Source organism: Rhagoletis pomonella, unplaced genomic scaffold, assembly GCF_013731165.1.
Source record: "Rhagoletis pomonella isolate Grant_MI unplaced genomic scaffold, Rhpom_1.0 Rhpom_scaffold_00935, whole genome shotgun sequence".
Taxonomy (NCBI): domain Eukaryota; kingdom Metazoa; phylum Arthropoda; class Insecta; order Diptera; family Tephritidae; genus Rhagoletis; species Rhagoletis pomonella.
This window is the reverse complement of record NW_023459489.1, coordinates 1-15,458: the sequence shown is the minus strand read 5'-3', so window position 1 is coordinate 15,458 and position 15,458 is coordinate 1. Positions and strand designations below refer to the sequence as shown.

The 15,458-nt window shown below is 35.2% G+C and overlaps 2 protein-coding genes across 3 annotated transcripts; one reads left to right on the top strand and one right to left on the bottom strand.

The window, feature by feature from the left end:
- Positions 1-443: 443 nt before the first annotated feature.
- Positions 444-1,709, top strand: LOC118751723. 2 transcript variants are annotated; one of them, XM_036486535.1, is made up of 4 exons: positions 444-643; positions 751-1,074; positions 1,153-1,253; positions 1,353-1,709. In XM_036486535.1, exons 1-4 carry the CDS (start codon positions 572-574, stop codon positions 1,579-1,581), a joined length of 726 nt encoding a protein of 241 aa, XP_036342428.1. In that variant the 5' UTR covers positions 444-571; the 3' UTR covers positions 1,582-1,709. The 2 variants fall into 2 exon arrangements, with proteins under 2 accessions (XP_036342428.1, XP_036342429.1); XM_036486536.1 differs by having other exon boundaries at positions 567-643; positions 712-1,074.
- Positions 1,710-4,656: 2,947 nt separating this feature from the next.
- LOC118751722 (dynein heavy chain 10, axonemal-like) lies at positions 4,657-11,311 on the bottom strand. Its single transcript, XM_036486534.1, has 5 exons — positions 11,175-11,311; positions 9,737-9,841; positions 8,264-8,365; positions 7,588-7,734; positions 4,657-4,949 (listed from the first exon to the last, which is right to left on the bottom strand). Exons 1-5 carry the CDS (start codon positions 11,292-11,294, stop codon positions 4,803-4,805), a joined length of 621 nt encoding a protein of 206 aa, XP_036342427.1. The 5' UTR covers positions 11,295-11,311; the 3' UTR covers positions 4,657-4,802.
- Positions 11,312-15,458: the final 4,147 nt, after the last annotated feature.

The window sequence follows — 15,458 nt, the reverse complement described above, 5'->3', positions numbered from 1 at the left end:
AACACCCTAAGTAATCATTAAACGAATCTGAGTTTCGCTGTTACATTCGGACATCCACGAATTTGTTTTCATATTCCCGGTTAAAAAAAAAGACGCATATCATATTTCTTCTTATCAAATCGTAAGATTTCGGCTGGCAAATATTCACATATGTACAATACAAAGCGAATATTGAAATAATAACGAATATTATAATTTTGCGGCGGAAACATAAGAGCAGTTGTTATCCAGTACTTGCCGGCAACATTGAAAATAGTGGGCCGAATTTATCTACCAAATAGCGGCTAATGGATTTCCTTACCAAAAAAGTACGCCGTGCACGTAAAATGTTTGTTATGGCAATGCTGTACGCTTGGAAAAATCAATATTTTCACAATAGTAAAACTTCCCTTATACGCTACGCGTACAGCTGTTGTTGATAACAGTGTGGACATGCGCAGTAACCCAGCTGCATTGGCATTCTGTCATATTTAATGCCATTGTAGCCACAGAAGGAAAAGCAAATTGCACTCAAACAAAAGATATTCCCATTTTAGAAAATTGATTTGCCAACAAGTTCAAGGCAACAAAAATGCCTATGATGGAGGATAGCGGCATCGATAGTGAGGACAAGCAATCGAATACCTGTGAAGGATCTCCAGCGGTGAGTACTATATGTAATTCTAATCGTATGTGCATATTTACTTATGTACATACATACATACGTTTTAGACAATGGAAATATTTGCAAAACATTTGCATTAATTACAGCAAGTGGCACAAAAAATGACAGCACCAGCAACAACAACGACGATTGAAGCATGCGATACGTCAGCGGTTAGCCATATGGCTGATTTGGATGTAGTCTTCCGTGGCGGTGGCGGCGGCGGCGGCCAAGTGTTGACAGCGTCAACGTCAACGTCAGCGACAAGGACAACCATCACCAATGCAACAGCATCAGCTGGCGATAGCGATGATAGCACAGCGAATAGCGCACAGCCAGCACCAAACACCTGTCGCATCCTGCAGCGCAAGCTGGAGCTGAAAGTGGAGCGAGCGAAGCGCAACTACAGCCAATACCAGCAGCAGGAACAGGTGAGTTGACAAGTTTCAAATACGTTTTTGTAGTAAAAGCTGGCATATTGAATTGGTTATTTCACTTTCGCATTGTAGGTACGCAAATCACAATCTGCGAATCTCATACCAATTAATCGGTTGCCCATACCAGGCGATTCTGAGCAGAAACCACTTGTAGATTATAAGTCCGATAGCAGGTTTGCATAAATGATGACTCTACTAAAATTTTAATTACCTACATACGTACGTACGTTCAACACGAAAGATCGATATATATTTTTTCTACTGTTTTGCAGCGAGGAGCCAGAGGAAATTTCTTTTTTTCCTGCCAAACTGAAAAATGCGCATCGGCAGCGCAAAACGGAACTCAGCGACACTTTTAGTATACAAGAAATGACTATAGAATCCGATTTGGATTCCGATGATAGCGGATCACAAAATCTTGAGCTGTTGCCACCGCTGCGCAAGACGAATTTTCTGGAGAAAGTTAAAATCTGTTTCGGTTGCAGTAATCGAAGAAGTTAACTGCGGAAACTTTAAGGAGGCGACAAAATAGTACTCAAAATAATGCAATAAATACTGTTGTAGCCAAAATGTACACAACTACCACAAAAGAAAATATACAAGCATATACAATGCATATATGTATGTATGTGCATACATACAAAAGTGCATACATTGTGATTTATTAGTCAGTTAGAGAATCTGTAGCCCCTTTTTAAGGGCGTTTTAATTTATTGGGGGATTCGAAAGATGTTTTCATAACCGGTAAATCACATTGTGAAGCCCCTCATTATTTGCAGGCTTATAATTTCGGACCATTCGTATTTGCGGCGTGCGCCTTGATGTTGTCACACATTTTTTTTGTTGTATTCAAATTTGTTCGCGTGCACTCCTCATATCTCCCTCCATTTTGGAAGAATTCCGGACTGATGATGCCACCTAAGCAAGAACCACACCAAAAAGTCAGTTTAGCTGAATGCAATGGTTGCTTGTGAATAATTTGTGGATTTCCTTCCCACCAGAATCGACAGAGAATGATTGCTTTGATAACACCGCACGACAATATATTTTAATAGATTTTTCTCTGTGACGTCAGAATTTTTTGAAAGGATTTTGAAATCTTTAAGATATTGGGCCGTATGCATAAAAACTAGCCAATTGCGTTTTACTAAAGTATCTTTCACTTAAATTTATTTGAACAAATCGAAAAAAGGTCTGAAATTTTAAGAAAAAAAACATTTGTTTAGGTTTTATGCACACTGCCCATTATTTCTTCAGTAAACTTTTCAAAAAATTTAGTGCAATGAATAACAATATGGGGATCAAATAGGAGAATTAGTACTGTAAATATCTTTTTGTCCTTGAAATAAATTGAAAATTTGCAAGATTTATTTTTGAAAACATTAAATGCCGAAGACTAATATTTATGCGACCACATCCTGGAATTTGGTCCTTCAATTTTATTTGCTAAACAAAAACATAAAAATAATTAAAAAGGCTTTTTCACTACCTATTCGTCCTTGTGACTCGACAATTGTTTATTTCCTCAGATTTCTACAGACTTTTTCCTTAATACTAAATACCTTCCGTGGGTCCACCACAGACTGACACGATCAAGGCAACGACGCGCCCACGCGCTGGCTATACATGAAAATATGATAAGTTATGCTGTACCGCAAAATTCATTCTTGAGCCGTCGGTATATATCGTTCTGAAGTGTTTTCTTGAAGAGAAGCGAAGTCAGATGTAGTCTAATTTTTCGCGAATACCTGGATCATTGATAGAACATGCCCATGCCCGTGTATTTATTATTTCCATAGAGTCATTTCCATCGAACTCAGGGAACTCTGCGAAGCATTCACCTTAAAAAGAGATCGATATGGACGAGGACTGATTACCTTAGCAATCGCAATCCTGCTTTGTGATCTTCCTACCTTGTCAACATTGGGTTTCTACGAAGCCAATAAACTGTAAGTAATAGTTGTTGGAGAATCATGGCCTTGATAAACGATGTGATCAACAAAAGTATCAGAGGGGCCATCTCGGTGGCAAAGACCGTTTAAATCAGGGACCGAAAATAACAATTATTTTTTTTTAAGAGTTAAACTTGGCCAAATATTTTTAAGGCCGAAATAAAAGTCCTTTCCGTATAATAAACAAACCGATTATTCAAATTAAACAAATTTGGTATCAAGTGAAAGAGGACTGAAATAGCTTTTAAACAGAAATAACGGACGAAGGTTACCGTCTCTATTTATATTTTTTGTTTATAATTTAATATTTCCGTTGTAAAGCCATTTTAGTCTCTTTTCCTTTGATACCAAACAGGTTTAATTTGGATAAGCGGTTTGTTTATTATCCGGAAAGGACTTTTACTTCGGACTTTGGCCAAGTTTGACAATAAAAAAAAAATTAATAAAAAATCTGTTATTTTCAGCCCTCGGGCTAAATAAAAAAATTCGCCAAGGCGAGATGTTCGAAAAATTTTTGACGTTGAAAATTCCTTAAAAATCGACAATATAACGCTCATTTAGAAGCTCTTTTTTTAATATTTTGAGACGTTTTGTCTTCAGTAATCGATTATTTACTCTATTACTAGTTTGGAATGGCTACAGTTTCGATGCCTTCTCCCTCAGATTCCCGAAGTAGAATTTGTACCAAATAATAATTATGCAATATAAAATTAACTTGAATGTGAAACTAAATAATCCAGAAACTCTCAAATGCTCTACATAGGGAATGCTCAGAACAAGGGTGTAGCCAGGTAGGGGAAGACAGCTGTACCCCTATAAAGTTTTCAAGATAAAGTGAAATTTTAAAAATTTTATAATGGCTGAATTTCTTTATTCATTCTGAACGTTTGGAATAAACTTTTCTGTTTATTTATTCTTTAGAACGTTCCTGATGATATGTTGACGTATATTTCAAACGCATTCTGTTTATTCCGGCTGTGAAATGGGATTATCCGGAATGTATGTATAAAGAAACGCAGCCAATAAGTAAATAAAAAAATAGAAATTTGTGTGCGTAGTCGAGTTTGTAAATATGCTCTCCATTTCCACATGAAGCCTGCGTGGATATATTGAAACAGGCTCAAACGCACCACCTGTCTCTTCTGATACAATTTTCGCGCCGCGTTCCTGCTTGTCCGCATCTCAAGCTATTCACACTCGCGACTTTCTGCCCCTCCTTTCTCCTTTTTTTTATAATACTTTTCTCTTTCCTGTTTTTTTTTTTGTTTTTGATTTTACCTAACGAGCCTCAAACTTGGTACAAAACCCTTTGCTGGAAGAGTTTCTTTCGATATAAGTATTAACTTGATCCCTTGTACATAAGGTCCTGGCTACGCCCTTGGCTTGCAGCAAGTGACCCTTGGAAATAGTGGCTACCTCCTTACTGCCCATTCTGGGATAATTTAGCACCACTAGAAAACTTCCACAAACACCGAATAAGCTGATCGTGTCTAAAGAATTGAACTAAGGTTTCAAAACAATTTAAAATTAGTGAAACATTTAAAATTTTTTCATTTATTTTGAAGCCTCCTTTGCTAAGAATTCGCGCACAAAAAGTTTTTACTCAAAATCAGTCTCATATGTATATATTTATTGAACTAAAAGAAAGTCATGAATAACTGCACACAAATCTAGGAAATTCACGTCGCACACGTATTACATAAATAGTAAGTTTAAAAGTTGGACAGAAAACAAAACAGAAAATACTATAATAACAATATATGAAAATCTTCAATCTCGATTGAGGGTGAGACAAACACCTTGCAATACCCAGTGGCTGATGTCCTCTGTGGTGGCCAGGTCAGCTTCGAAAACCAGTCCCACACCCATAGCATTTCGACGCAGTGAAGTGGTGTAAACAGGTGCGCGGAAAGTATTCTGAATGAAAAGTTGACGAAAAAGGGAAAAATTCAATTAAAAAACAACAACAGTGTCCTGTTTAGAAAAGTAAAAATTATGTTAATGAGCAAATGAATGCGAAAAACAAAACGGAAGTGATTAAAAACCCCCCGAAAAAAATGTAACAAAATGAAAGCAGACAAGTGTTAAATGTTTTTGTGCTGAAAAAGAGGCAAAATAAGTTCAGAAAATGAGGAGCAAATGTTGGCATATAAGGTGAGGAAGCTGTTACGCTTTGGGGTGAGCTGAGAATGTGCTTGTAGGGACTAAGTGAATTCACAGTGAACGGACGGTTCGGGAGAAGATAGATGGAAGTGTTTTCGGTAAATATTAGTAACTAATTGTCCCCTGTAGCTAATGTAGTAAAAGTTAGATCTGTAGATTAGTAACATATACAAATTATTTTGTATTAATTTTTTTTCGATATACAAAATGTTTTCATGGTATATTTTTTTTGTTACTTTTTATAAAAAACACCAGCGGACCGCAAGGATTTACACAACACTCTAACCTAACCTGCATAATTTTATAGCAGTGATAAAATTTTGAGCTTGGGCAACCATTTATATTGTAAAATTATGATCAACATTAAAAAAAAATTAAAAATTTCCTATACAAAATCTATGGGAAATCAATTTTTTAAGAATTTTCTATTTTTGGGTATTTTTTTTTCAATCTTCTCATCGTAAGAAGTTTCCTCGGACAGAGACAAACATGGTAGACAGTTCACAAAGAACGATCCGTTCTAGAGTTATGTAGACGACTTTGTTTTATACATATATTTAGAGATTAAAACTTGTAGATAGTTGGCAACCATCAACAAAATTATGAGTCCAGGTTAACAGTGCATTTAAATTCATTCAATTCAATAAACGCCTTGCAATATTTTACTTAAGATATAGATTTAATTCACTAAAATTTTAGACAGACATCGAACTTTATATACCCGGCGCAGGTATCAAATATCGCCTTTTCAACTTTCTCTAAACTACGGCACTCCGCACATTAAGCGCCTAATCATAGTAGTGTAATCGTTTCGGCATACTAAAGTATGAAGCTTTTATGCCGAGCACATGTATTTCAATGAAGCTCTGTACATTACGATTCATAATCATGTTTTCACCTAATCATAAAAGCTTCATGAAACAAAGCGCCCAACACTGTAAGGCGCTTGCCGTTTTGAAATCGTTATTTGTTTACTTTTTTGTGTTGGAAATAAAAATTGTTTGCCATTTCAATAGGAAAAAATTGAAAATGAATGATTTCGTGCTAAAATTCGTGCAAATTGTATTAAACCACAAGCGTTTATGCAATATTTCAAACGTTTTCGATAAGATTCTGAGTTAGACTTAATGATATAATTGAACCAAGTTTGGGAGAAATTGATAAAGTGGTTACCGAGATACAACTTTGAAGTCATAAAGTGGGCGGTGCCACGCCCAATTCCTAAAAGCCTGTAGCAGTCTTATTTATTGTTAAGAGATTGTTGTAACTATTAAGTTGGAGTAAATTGGCGTGATCAGTTGTTGAAATATCGGAGTTTTCGTATTTCTGAAATTTACCGTTGGTTTTCCGTACCAAGGTTATTAAGTACAGCGATTTTGATAGAATTTGATAAATCGGTTACCGAGATACACATTTATAATAATCTAATTTTCGGCTAAGTGATTATTGCAGTCACTGATTTTAAGTGAATTAGCTTAAATAGTTACTGATATATCGCACTTTCCGCGTTTCTGTAAATTACCGTTATATGTATGTAGATGGGCGTGGTCATTGCCCGATTTCAAAGATTTTCAACAGTTTTCCAGGCTAGACCCTAGGAAAGGCTCGTACGGAGTTTAGTAAGTATTGGTGAAGCGACTACTGAGATACAGAATTTTATCATAAGTGGGTTCACGCCCATTTTCAAAAAATTTTTTTGTAAATTTTTTACCAAAATTTATTTATTTATATATATTTTTTTCATCGATTTTGTTATGGAAATTTGTATCAATATTGCTATCGCTATTTTTGGAGCTTATCGATATAATAATCGGTATTTTTATCGGTTTTGTTATCGATTTTGTAAACGATATTTTTAGAGATTTTTTAAATAATAGTGTTATCGATTTTTTATCGATATTTTTATAGATTTATCTATCGATATTTTTATCGATTTTGTAATCGATATTTCTATCAATCTTGGTATTGCTTATTTATCGATTTTTAGCGATATTTTTACCGATTTTGTTATAGCTGTTTTTATAAATTTTGTTATCGATTTTATTATCGATATTTACATCAATTTTTTATCGATTTTGTTATTGATATTTTTATCGGTTTTTGTTATCGATTGAGTGGTCTAAAAAACTGTACACTAAAATTTTTTGTAAAACATCTGATAAAAAGTGTGAAATTTTGATGAAAATTTCGTGAATTTTCCTTACTTTCTCCAATGTTTGAAATTTTGATTTAATTAAATGGCTTTAGTTGTAGAATGAGCGATATCGCAAAATAATTCTGTGAGTCACTGTGCATATATGCATATATGGCAGCATGTGCAAGTACTTGTAACGATATAAGTATGCAATGCGAAAATCTAACTACGCATAATTTGTATCTTCAGTTTACTCACCTGTAATTTGAGGCGGTGCACTTCTATCGGTACCACAGACAGAATAGGAAGTTCTTCCACCAATATTTTAGGATGTGAGCGTGCGAGTTGCATAATATCCATGTCCCAACGTGCGCCCTCCAGGAACAGACCTTGAATATAGCAGCCCTGCGCACACACACAACCAAACATAGCAGCGGTAAAGGTGGTTGTCAACAGCATTGTTGTAATTATTGTAGTTGGCGACGATGTGCGCGTGGTCCGTCATTGCGGTGGAGGCGAAATTTAACGAAAAGCGGTCACGAGCAAAAACAAAATAAAAAAGAGATTTTTTTTTTTTGTAAAAAGCTTATGTAAATACTCGTAAGTGTGCATCTGTTCGCGCGCAAGCTTATTTGGATGCTGCGTTGAACGGATGGGTCAGCGCAAACAGAATTTTTAATTGCGAAATTAGTGAAGTTCAGGTTGTAGCTGACTTTTGTGAGCCTGTGCCTGATACATATGGAAATCAGTGAAGCTTTTACCGTAGATGGTTGGATGATATGTTGTGGTCACAGTACTACAAAAAAAAAGCTGATGGACGAATCAACGACCTGTGCGCGAGAGTTTTCCCAATACTTTTTTTTTTTTTTTTCACTTATGCATGTGTAATTTTTTTGGCGGTTTTGGCTGTTTGTCTTTGTACATATGTACTTACCGTTGCTGGCCGCTCCTCCACATCATCAGGATCTAAGTAGCTGGTGACGCAGGTATATAAGGTGGATCTGTCTAGCGGCCAACCGTTTTTACGACATGCCATCTGCGGTTGATAAGGCAAAGAGTTTAAGCAAAAAAAGTGAGTTATGAGAGAGTCTTAAAATATTTAGTATTTAATATAATTTCGTATAATGTACATTTATTTTTGCAATATTATTTAAACCAGAAAAAGTTTTTGATGAAATTTTATGGAAATTTTGACAGAGAGTAGCAAGCCCCGAAAGTATTTTTTTTTGCCAACATTTGGTAATAATTTTTTAAAATGGCTAGTGCGTCATTCGCAATACTACGCTGCGAAAAATACATTATATCTTGCAAACACCTCGCACTCGCGAAGCAGGGGGAGTGGAGTCTTCTCGATCGAATGACAGAAGCGATGTAAGTCCTTCGACCAGATATTTAGCTTATGCTGTCTGGAGTGACCCATCAGATCAACCGTTATTATACTTAACCTCTATGTGGTGTGATAACACTGCAGCTTGTAGACCTACGATGTTACCCCACTTTTGTTCTCTGAGTCTGTTACTCCCCGTCCTGAGCTCTTCCATGATTGTGCTAGTTCCGAGCGCAAGGAAGCGCTCAGGCCCTATAGGAGTCGAGGCGAACGCCCATATAGCTGGACGGAGACCTGTTTACCAAACTGCAAACGACGATTGCGTTGTGTGTTGTATGGGAGATTTTCCTGCAAAAGGCTGTGGACTACGTGGTTGAAAACAGAGAGCGAGTTTATACATATGTCTAAATACTTCAAACCTAGTTCAGTAATCTAAGTCTAGACCAAATCGTGTTGAAGTACACAACAACTTGTTTTACCCTGGGTGCCAGATCAGTCGGAGTACCTGGTAATGAGACATCGTCAGGCTCAACGACGGGGCCAGAACAAAAGGAGATGTGAGCTAGCTGTTTGGATCGGCGAACTCCACCAATAGTCTATTAGCCCCATGTCTCAAAATTGTACCAAGTAACGGCCGGGGATCTTTACTTATACTGCATTAAATGGCCGTTTAGTGGCTGGATAAAGCGATTTCTGACTAAACAGTACCTCAATGTGGCTTCTCTATAAGACGCTAGCTAGATGGAAATGAGTAGTGCCAGTCCAATTAAATTTCCAGCACGCAGTTTTATTATATGTAGTTTTTATATGCTCCCAAACTCCGCCTGTTTAATAAAACAAACGCTTGAAAATATATTCAATAAAAAAACTTTAACATTTTTTCTAACGTCAAAAATTCTATATTTTAATTTTTATCTCTGATAAGCCTCTTTAAGTGTGCATTAAATAAACATTATTCTTCATATTTTTATTTTTCGTATTTTTTAGGGCTTTTTTCTAAACCACTATTTGCTAGCCACTTTTCAATTTTTTTTTTGTCTTTTATTATCATTGTAGTATATATCACAGCGCATAACTCACCTGCACCAAAGCGGTTAGATAACTTTGCGGAATATGTAGACCAGACAACCAGATCACCAACGGTTCACCTGACATGGCCCAATACTTGAATTGTGTAGAACGATTCTGCAGCAGGTGCCCAAGGAAACAATTCGTGCAAACGGGAAAGACGGAAACAAAATAAATTATTAATAAATTGTTTTGGTGATGGCTTTGGATTTTTCTCCGCCATTCCTTTGAGTTTGTTGAGCCGTTGAGCTACTTAACGGTGCTGAGCGTTTGTGATTGATAGATGAAACTGGCCGACCGCATATTGATGGCAAAGCCATTTACCATTACCGTAGTGATTAATGAGCGCATATTAACAGTTTTCGGCAGCAACGGTTAAAATAACCAACGGGAATGGCTGTGGGCTAACAAAAAAAGGGAAGCGGGAGCACTGAGCAATCACAGCACAACAACACTGAATGCGTACGTAATATTACATTGGCCCACAATAATATTTTATGTAACATAAATAAGTGGATTGTTTATTTACTTTTGCTTTTCTGATTATGCATATTTATGTGCATATGCATTTATGTATGTGTGTACATTAGACTGCATCCCCAATAAAAGTTGCGGTTTTTTTCACCGGGATTACAAAATATATTACATTTGAAGACGTCCACCAAAATAGTTCGAAAAAAAATATTATGATTTAATTGAGAGTTTTATGAATAAAAATGTTTGCTTAAAGGATTTTATGACAAAACAGTTTAAGCTTAAAAAATCTGCATAGAAATATTAAAAGAAATTTTCGACGGAAGCATAATAATGAGATTTTTGATGCTGGTTTTTAACCATTTTTCACAGATTGGTTTAAGCAAAACTTGAAATAATGAGGCAAAACTATACCAAACTCACCTTTTTGGTTTCTTTGCAAAAAACCTCAATTACGTCCCATTATTTTTTTTAATACCAACACATTTTGTGAAAATTAAAGCTTTAACTGTTTTTTATCATCCGATGTAATTAAAAAAAAAATGCCTTAATAAATTGTATTCATAAAAAAAAAAAAAATTGGGAGGTATTTTACATAAATCTTAAAATATAATAGGTTTTATAACTCTAATGGAAAAACAGTACCGATTTTTTTTTTATAGAGAGTGATGCAGTCTAATGTTCCTACATACATACACACATACGATTGGGTTTGTGACGAAGTTGATGGCTGTGCACAATCTCGCTCCTTTCTCAAATTTGCTTTCTTCTTATGAAAATCGTTAGCACAACACCGTTCAGGTACTAAGCCAAAGGCTGCCACAAAAAAAATAAACAAAAACATGAAATCAAAGAAAAAAAAAATGTATGTGGTTCGTATTTACTTTACTGTAAATATTTTAAATGAAATAAAAACTTAGCTACGGCCTGTGTAGGTTGCAAGAATGCAAAATGCATTTCTGCATTTAATCTTCACCTGCAAATGTTCCATCCAGCTGCCGAGCTGCTTGCATGTGTCCGGCGCCAGTTTGCGCCAATCGCTTGGCAACAGTCCATTGAACAGCGAATTGGCGATATTGTCCAGCACATTGTCCATTCCGATTTCGCCGGCGATGGCCTATAAAAATGTATGCAAATATGAATGTCAGATATAATAAAGTTATACTTTTCAATAAATATTTTATTTTTCACAACACTTTTCACATACTACGAAGGCACTGTGGGTTGAATATGGTGTTTTGCATACAAATCATACTCAGATTATTACTTTAATTTTACTAAATGCTAATATATTTACTTATTTTCGCTGGAGTAAGTACTGAGAAAAAAGTATTTTGTAACTTTCGATTAGAGAACGACTTCACAAATAGCCAGAATTAAAGTATTACCTAGTATTTATCCCTTCTTAAACACCGTATAACGAAGTAATACCGAGAATTTTCGAAAATCTGGAAATAATACCAAAATAAAGAAAAGTCACAAAACATAAAATTGAGGAAAGTGCTAAAAACCAAAAAGCTCTTAAAAATCCCAGAAAGTAAAAAAAAAATATCAGAAAAAAAAATTAAATGTTTAGAAAATCGCGAAGCATTTAATTACATCGTCAGTACTCAAAAAAAAGCTTAAATTACCTATAATTCTTGCTTGTCTTGAACTGTTAGAAATCTCTGAAATATCATAGTACTTTAGTATTCATCGCTAACAAATAATTTAGTGCTTAATGGTGTTTTTGTTTCTAAAAAAATGTCGCCTTTTGATTGCACCTTTCTCATTTCATGTTTGATTCTAAAGTAAAGGCAAAGAAAATTCTGTGTTATTTATTTAAAATCTCACACTCTAGTAAAAAGGCATATTCTTTGCCCTTTCCAAAATATTATGGCCCTCCGTGGTGCAAGATATGATTAATATATAAATAATATTAATATTAAGATTATTAGGATAAATATTAAGATTAAAAAATGCGATTGACATTCAGATTGAGATAATTCTTTATTGCTATACATATGTGACTACAACTTCGTTGGAGCCTTTGGCATGAAAAAGAGATTGAGTCTATTTACATATTAGTAGGAATGCCAGATTCTGCCGAAATTCGACCGTTTTCTAATTTTTTTAAGAGCCTTGGAGGGGTTTTCCAACTTAGCACGTCGTTTAACTTATAAGCCTTTGAGACACATCAAGTCATGAAATAAAATTTTTCGCGTCTTGTTTGTGTTTTATGTTGCTTCTACACGCGTCAACTAATAGTGAATTCAAGTCATTTGTTCTTTAAATGGGAAGCAACTCGGCAGGACTTGAAAATTGCCGATATATTCCAGTTCTTCGATTAATTTCGACCATTTGATACATAGCGATAACTCGATTAATTTAAATAGCACTAAAATAACAACAAAATTCGATAAATCGACGGATTTCGATAAATTTCGATAACTTCGCATTTCTCGAGTTTCGATAAATATCGATTACTTGATAAATTGTAATAATTGATAAATTTCTAATAAATTATAATACTTGAATATAACTTGAAAACTCTCGATAACTAAATTTTTTATGACTGAATTAATTTCGCTTCATATCGATAAATATAAAAAATTACCCTATATCTTATGGATTTCTCAAAATTTCAATTTCGTTATTATCTTGAGTTTTTCCTTCAGGTTTTTGTCTTAATCGTTATCATTTATTTCTTCATCATCAAATTTATCTTTATTGCAAAGTTGAATTTCAAACCCAAAGTAAAAGTACGTTTCCACGAGCCCCAAATTTCGTAATTTGGGCACCATTATCAATTTCAGCTTGACATTGTGATATGTTTCTCAATTTGGTCATAGAAAAAAAATGTTAGCTGAATTGAACAGTTTGCAACAACAACTACATATACACAAATACGACAATTTTGGCCGTAACTTTCAACCACTTTTGATAAAAACTCTCCTCATTTACAGAAAAATACCTTTGCAAAGGTGTCCTTGGTTTTAAAATCGGTTTAGTTGAATGCCAAATGAACGATAACAAAGATTATGTTAGCGTATTAATATATATGTAGATACAAATTACAGTAAGATATACATGAGTCAAATGATCCCCTATAATTTACTCACGATCGTATTCGTATTGTCGTTTCCATACGACCGTCAGAAGTGTTACTGTGAATTTTATTGTGAACCAACACAAATCAGCTACGCTAACTATCGGATTCCATACGACAAACATCGATACGAGAATGCAAGCATTTATCGCGCTTCGCACGTATTCATAATAGTATAGCTAGTTAAATGAGCTGGCTCCTAAGACTCAGTTGGAGTAAAATTGTGCTACTGGCAGCTGATTTCGTCACAGGATCCCTAAAACTGAACTAGACGCAAGAGCTATCCGCAACGCTCTTCTTATGGAGGCAGACACCATACATTTTTCAATGAAAAAGAACTGAAGCATGTATGTAAGTGTGTATGTATAATATTTGAGGCATCTGGGATAAACATAGACCTTACCACGTAAGCATTTTAGTTATGATAAAAAGCAGAAAACTTACGGCCGTTTCCACCTAAATACAAGCGTAGCAAACTACCGAATTACGGTATCAAAACTATTTAAAACATAACTTTCCATTGTGGAAATGTCTTTTCGAATCTATGTATTTGTTTCACTTTGAATCTCATCTATTATCGCCTCACTGTGCCCCGCCAGCGTTGTGATTGGCAACGCACACAGTTGCGTCAGCGGCTGCAACACTGGTTGCCACCAACGAATAGCAAAAAAAGAAATTGCAGCGGCGAAATTCTTCCATAACGAAATTGTGGCACAATGACAGCAAACGGTCAGTCATTTCAATTATTCACAGCAACAGCGGTGATGGCATCGGCATCGGCAACAGAAACTAAACGCCAAAATTGCTAATAACATTTTTGATGATTATTTGCGTCAATAATGTTGCATTTGCGTGTTTGCGTAAAAATGCGCATTTCCGTACCAATGCAAATGAAGTAGAACATCGCGGGGCAACAATGTGTGTGGCCTGCACGACACAGAGCCAAAATTTTATGTATTTAGGAGCACAGATCGTTTGAGAGTCAACCATGCGCGAAATGTCGACCAATAATAGTTTGTACGCAAATTTATGTTTTTGCATTTTATGACTGTTTAACTGTCACTGTTCACTTTAAAATACATATACATATGTATGTAGGTAGACCTTTGGTTGTGACTTATTTTATTTTAAAGGCAAATGAGTACAATTGAAAGCGTTCATGGGCGTGTTATGTTAGACAAAAAAACTTTACATTTTTTTTTGTTTAAATCATGTTGTGTCTCTTGCGTAATTGTCAGTTATATGCTTCCTAGGAAATGTAAGCATGTACTATGACCTGAATATGTATAGATTTTTTTTCGTGTACATCCAGTTATTATTGCAGCATTTTGGCAACATCTGAACTTTTTTCTATTATCGCTGCTAGGGTTATTTATTTGTTGTCATCACCGACAGTGCTTACCGACTTCCATAAACGAAACTTTTATTTTCCGCCCTTTGAAAACATTTGCTTTTAAATAAAATTAAATGTTCATCTACTGCCCGTATGTAAGCAGCATGTATGTACATAGATATGTATCTGCATTAGAGTCGATATTCTCTATACATACATATGCAAGCGATTATGTTTTTTTTTCCACCCATTGCAGCACAAACAAATCTATTTTTTAGGTTAGAAAATTCAATTTTCTGAGCACTATTCTTTGTTTTTTTTTTTGCTGCTTCTGTTGCTGTCATGTCATTTTGTTGGCGCAGTAAATACGCTTGCAAATGCAAATGCACAGTGACGGCTCAGCGAGATGTACACAATGTTTTGGCCATAGTAAGCCAAACTGGGATGGAATTGAAAATATGTATGTATGTATGTCAATGTGCTTCAGCACAAGAATTTTTACTTTTATTCTCCCCCAGAAAAAAAAGATAGTCTCAAAAATATTTATATTGAAAGAAAAGTGGTCGAAATCGAACTAAATATAAGTAAATGTCTATGTAGAATAATGATGCACTAATATTCTGTGAAGATTGCTGGCGCTCTTCACGCAAGAATAATTCTGAAGTTGACAAAATAGCTGAGGGATTAAACAAAGCTTTTGAGTTTTAAGTACAATTCACTCGCTGAGTTGGGAATGTGGAAAATATGACTACTACAAAAAGCAATCGTTAAGCCTTAAAATGCGTTAGATGCGCCGGATAATTGTCCAGGTAGAAATTTCCCAGATGAGTCGTTTTTTT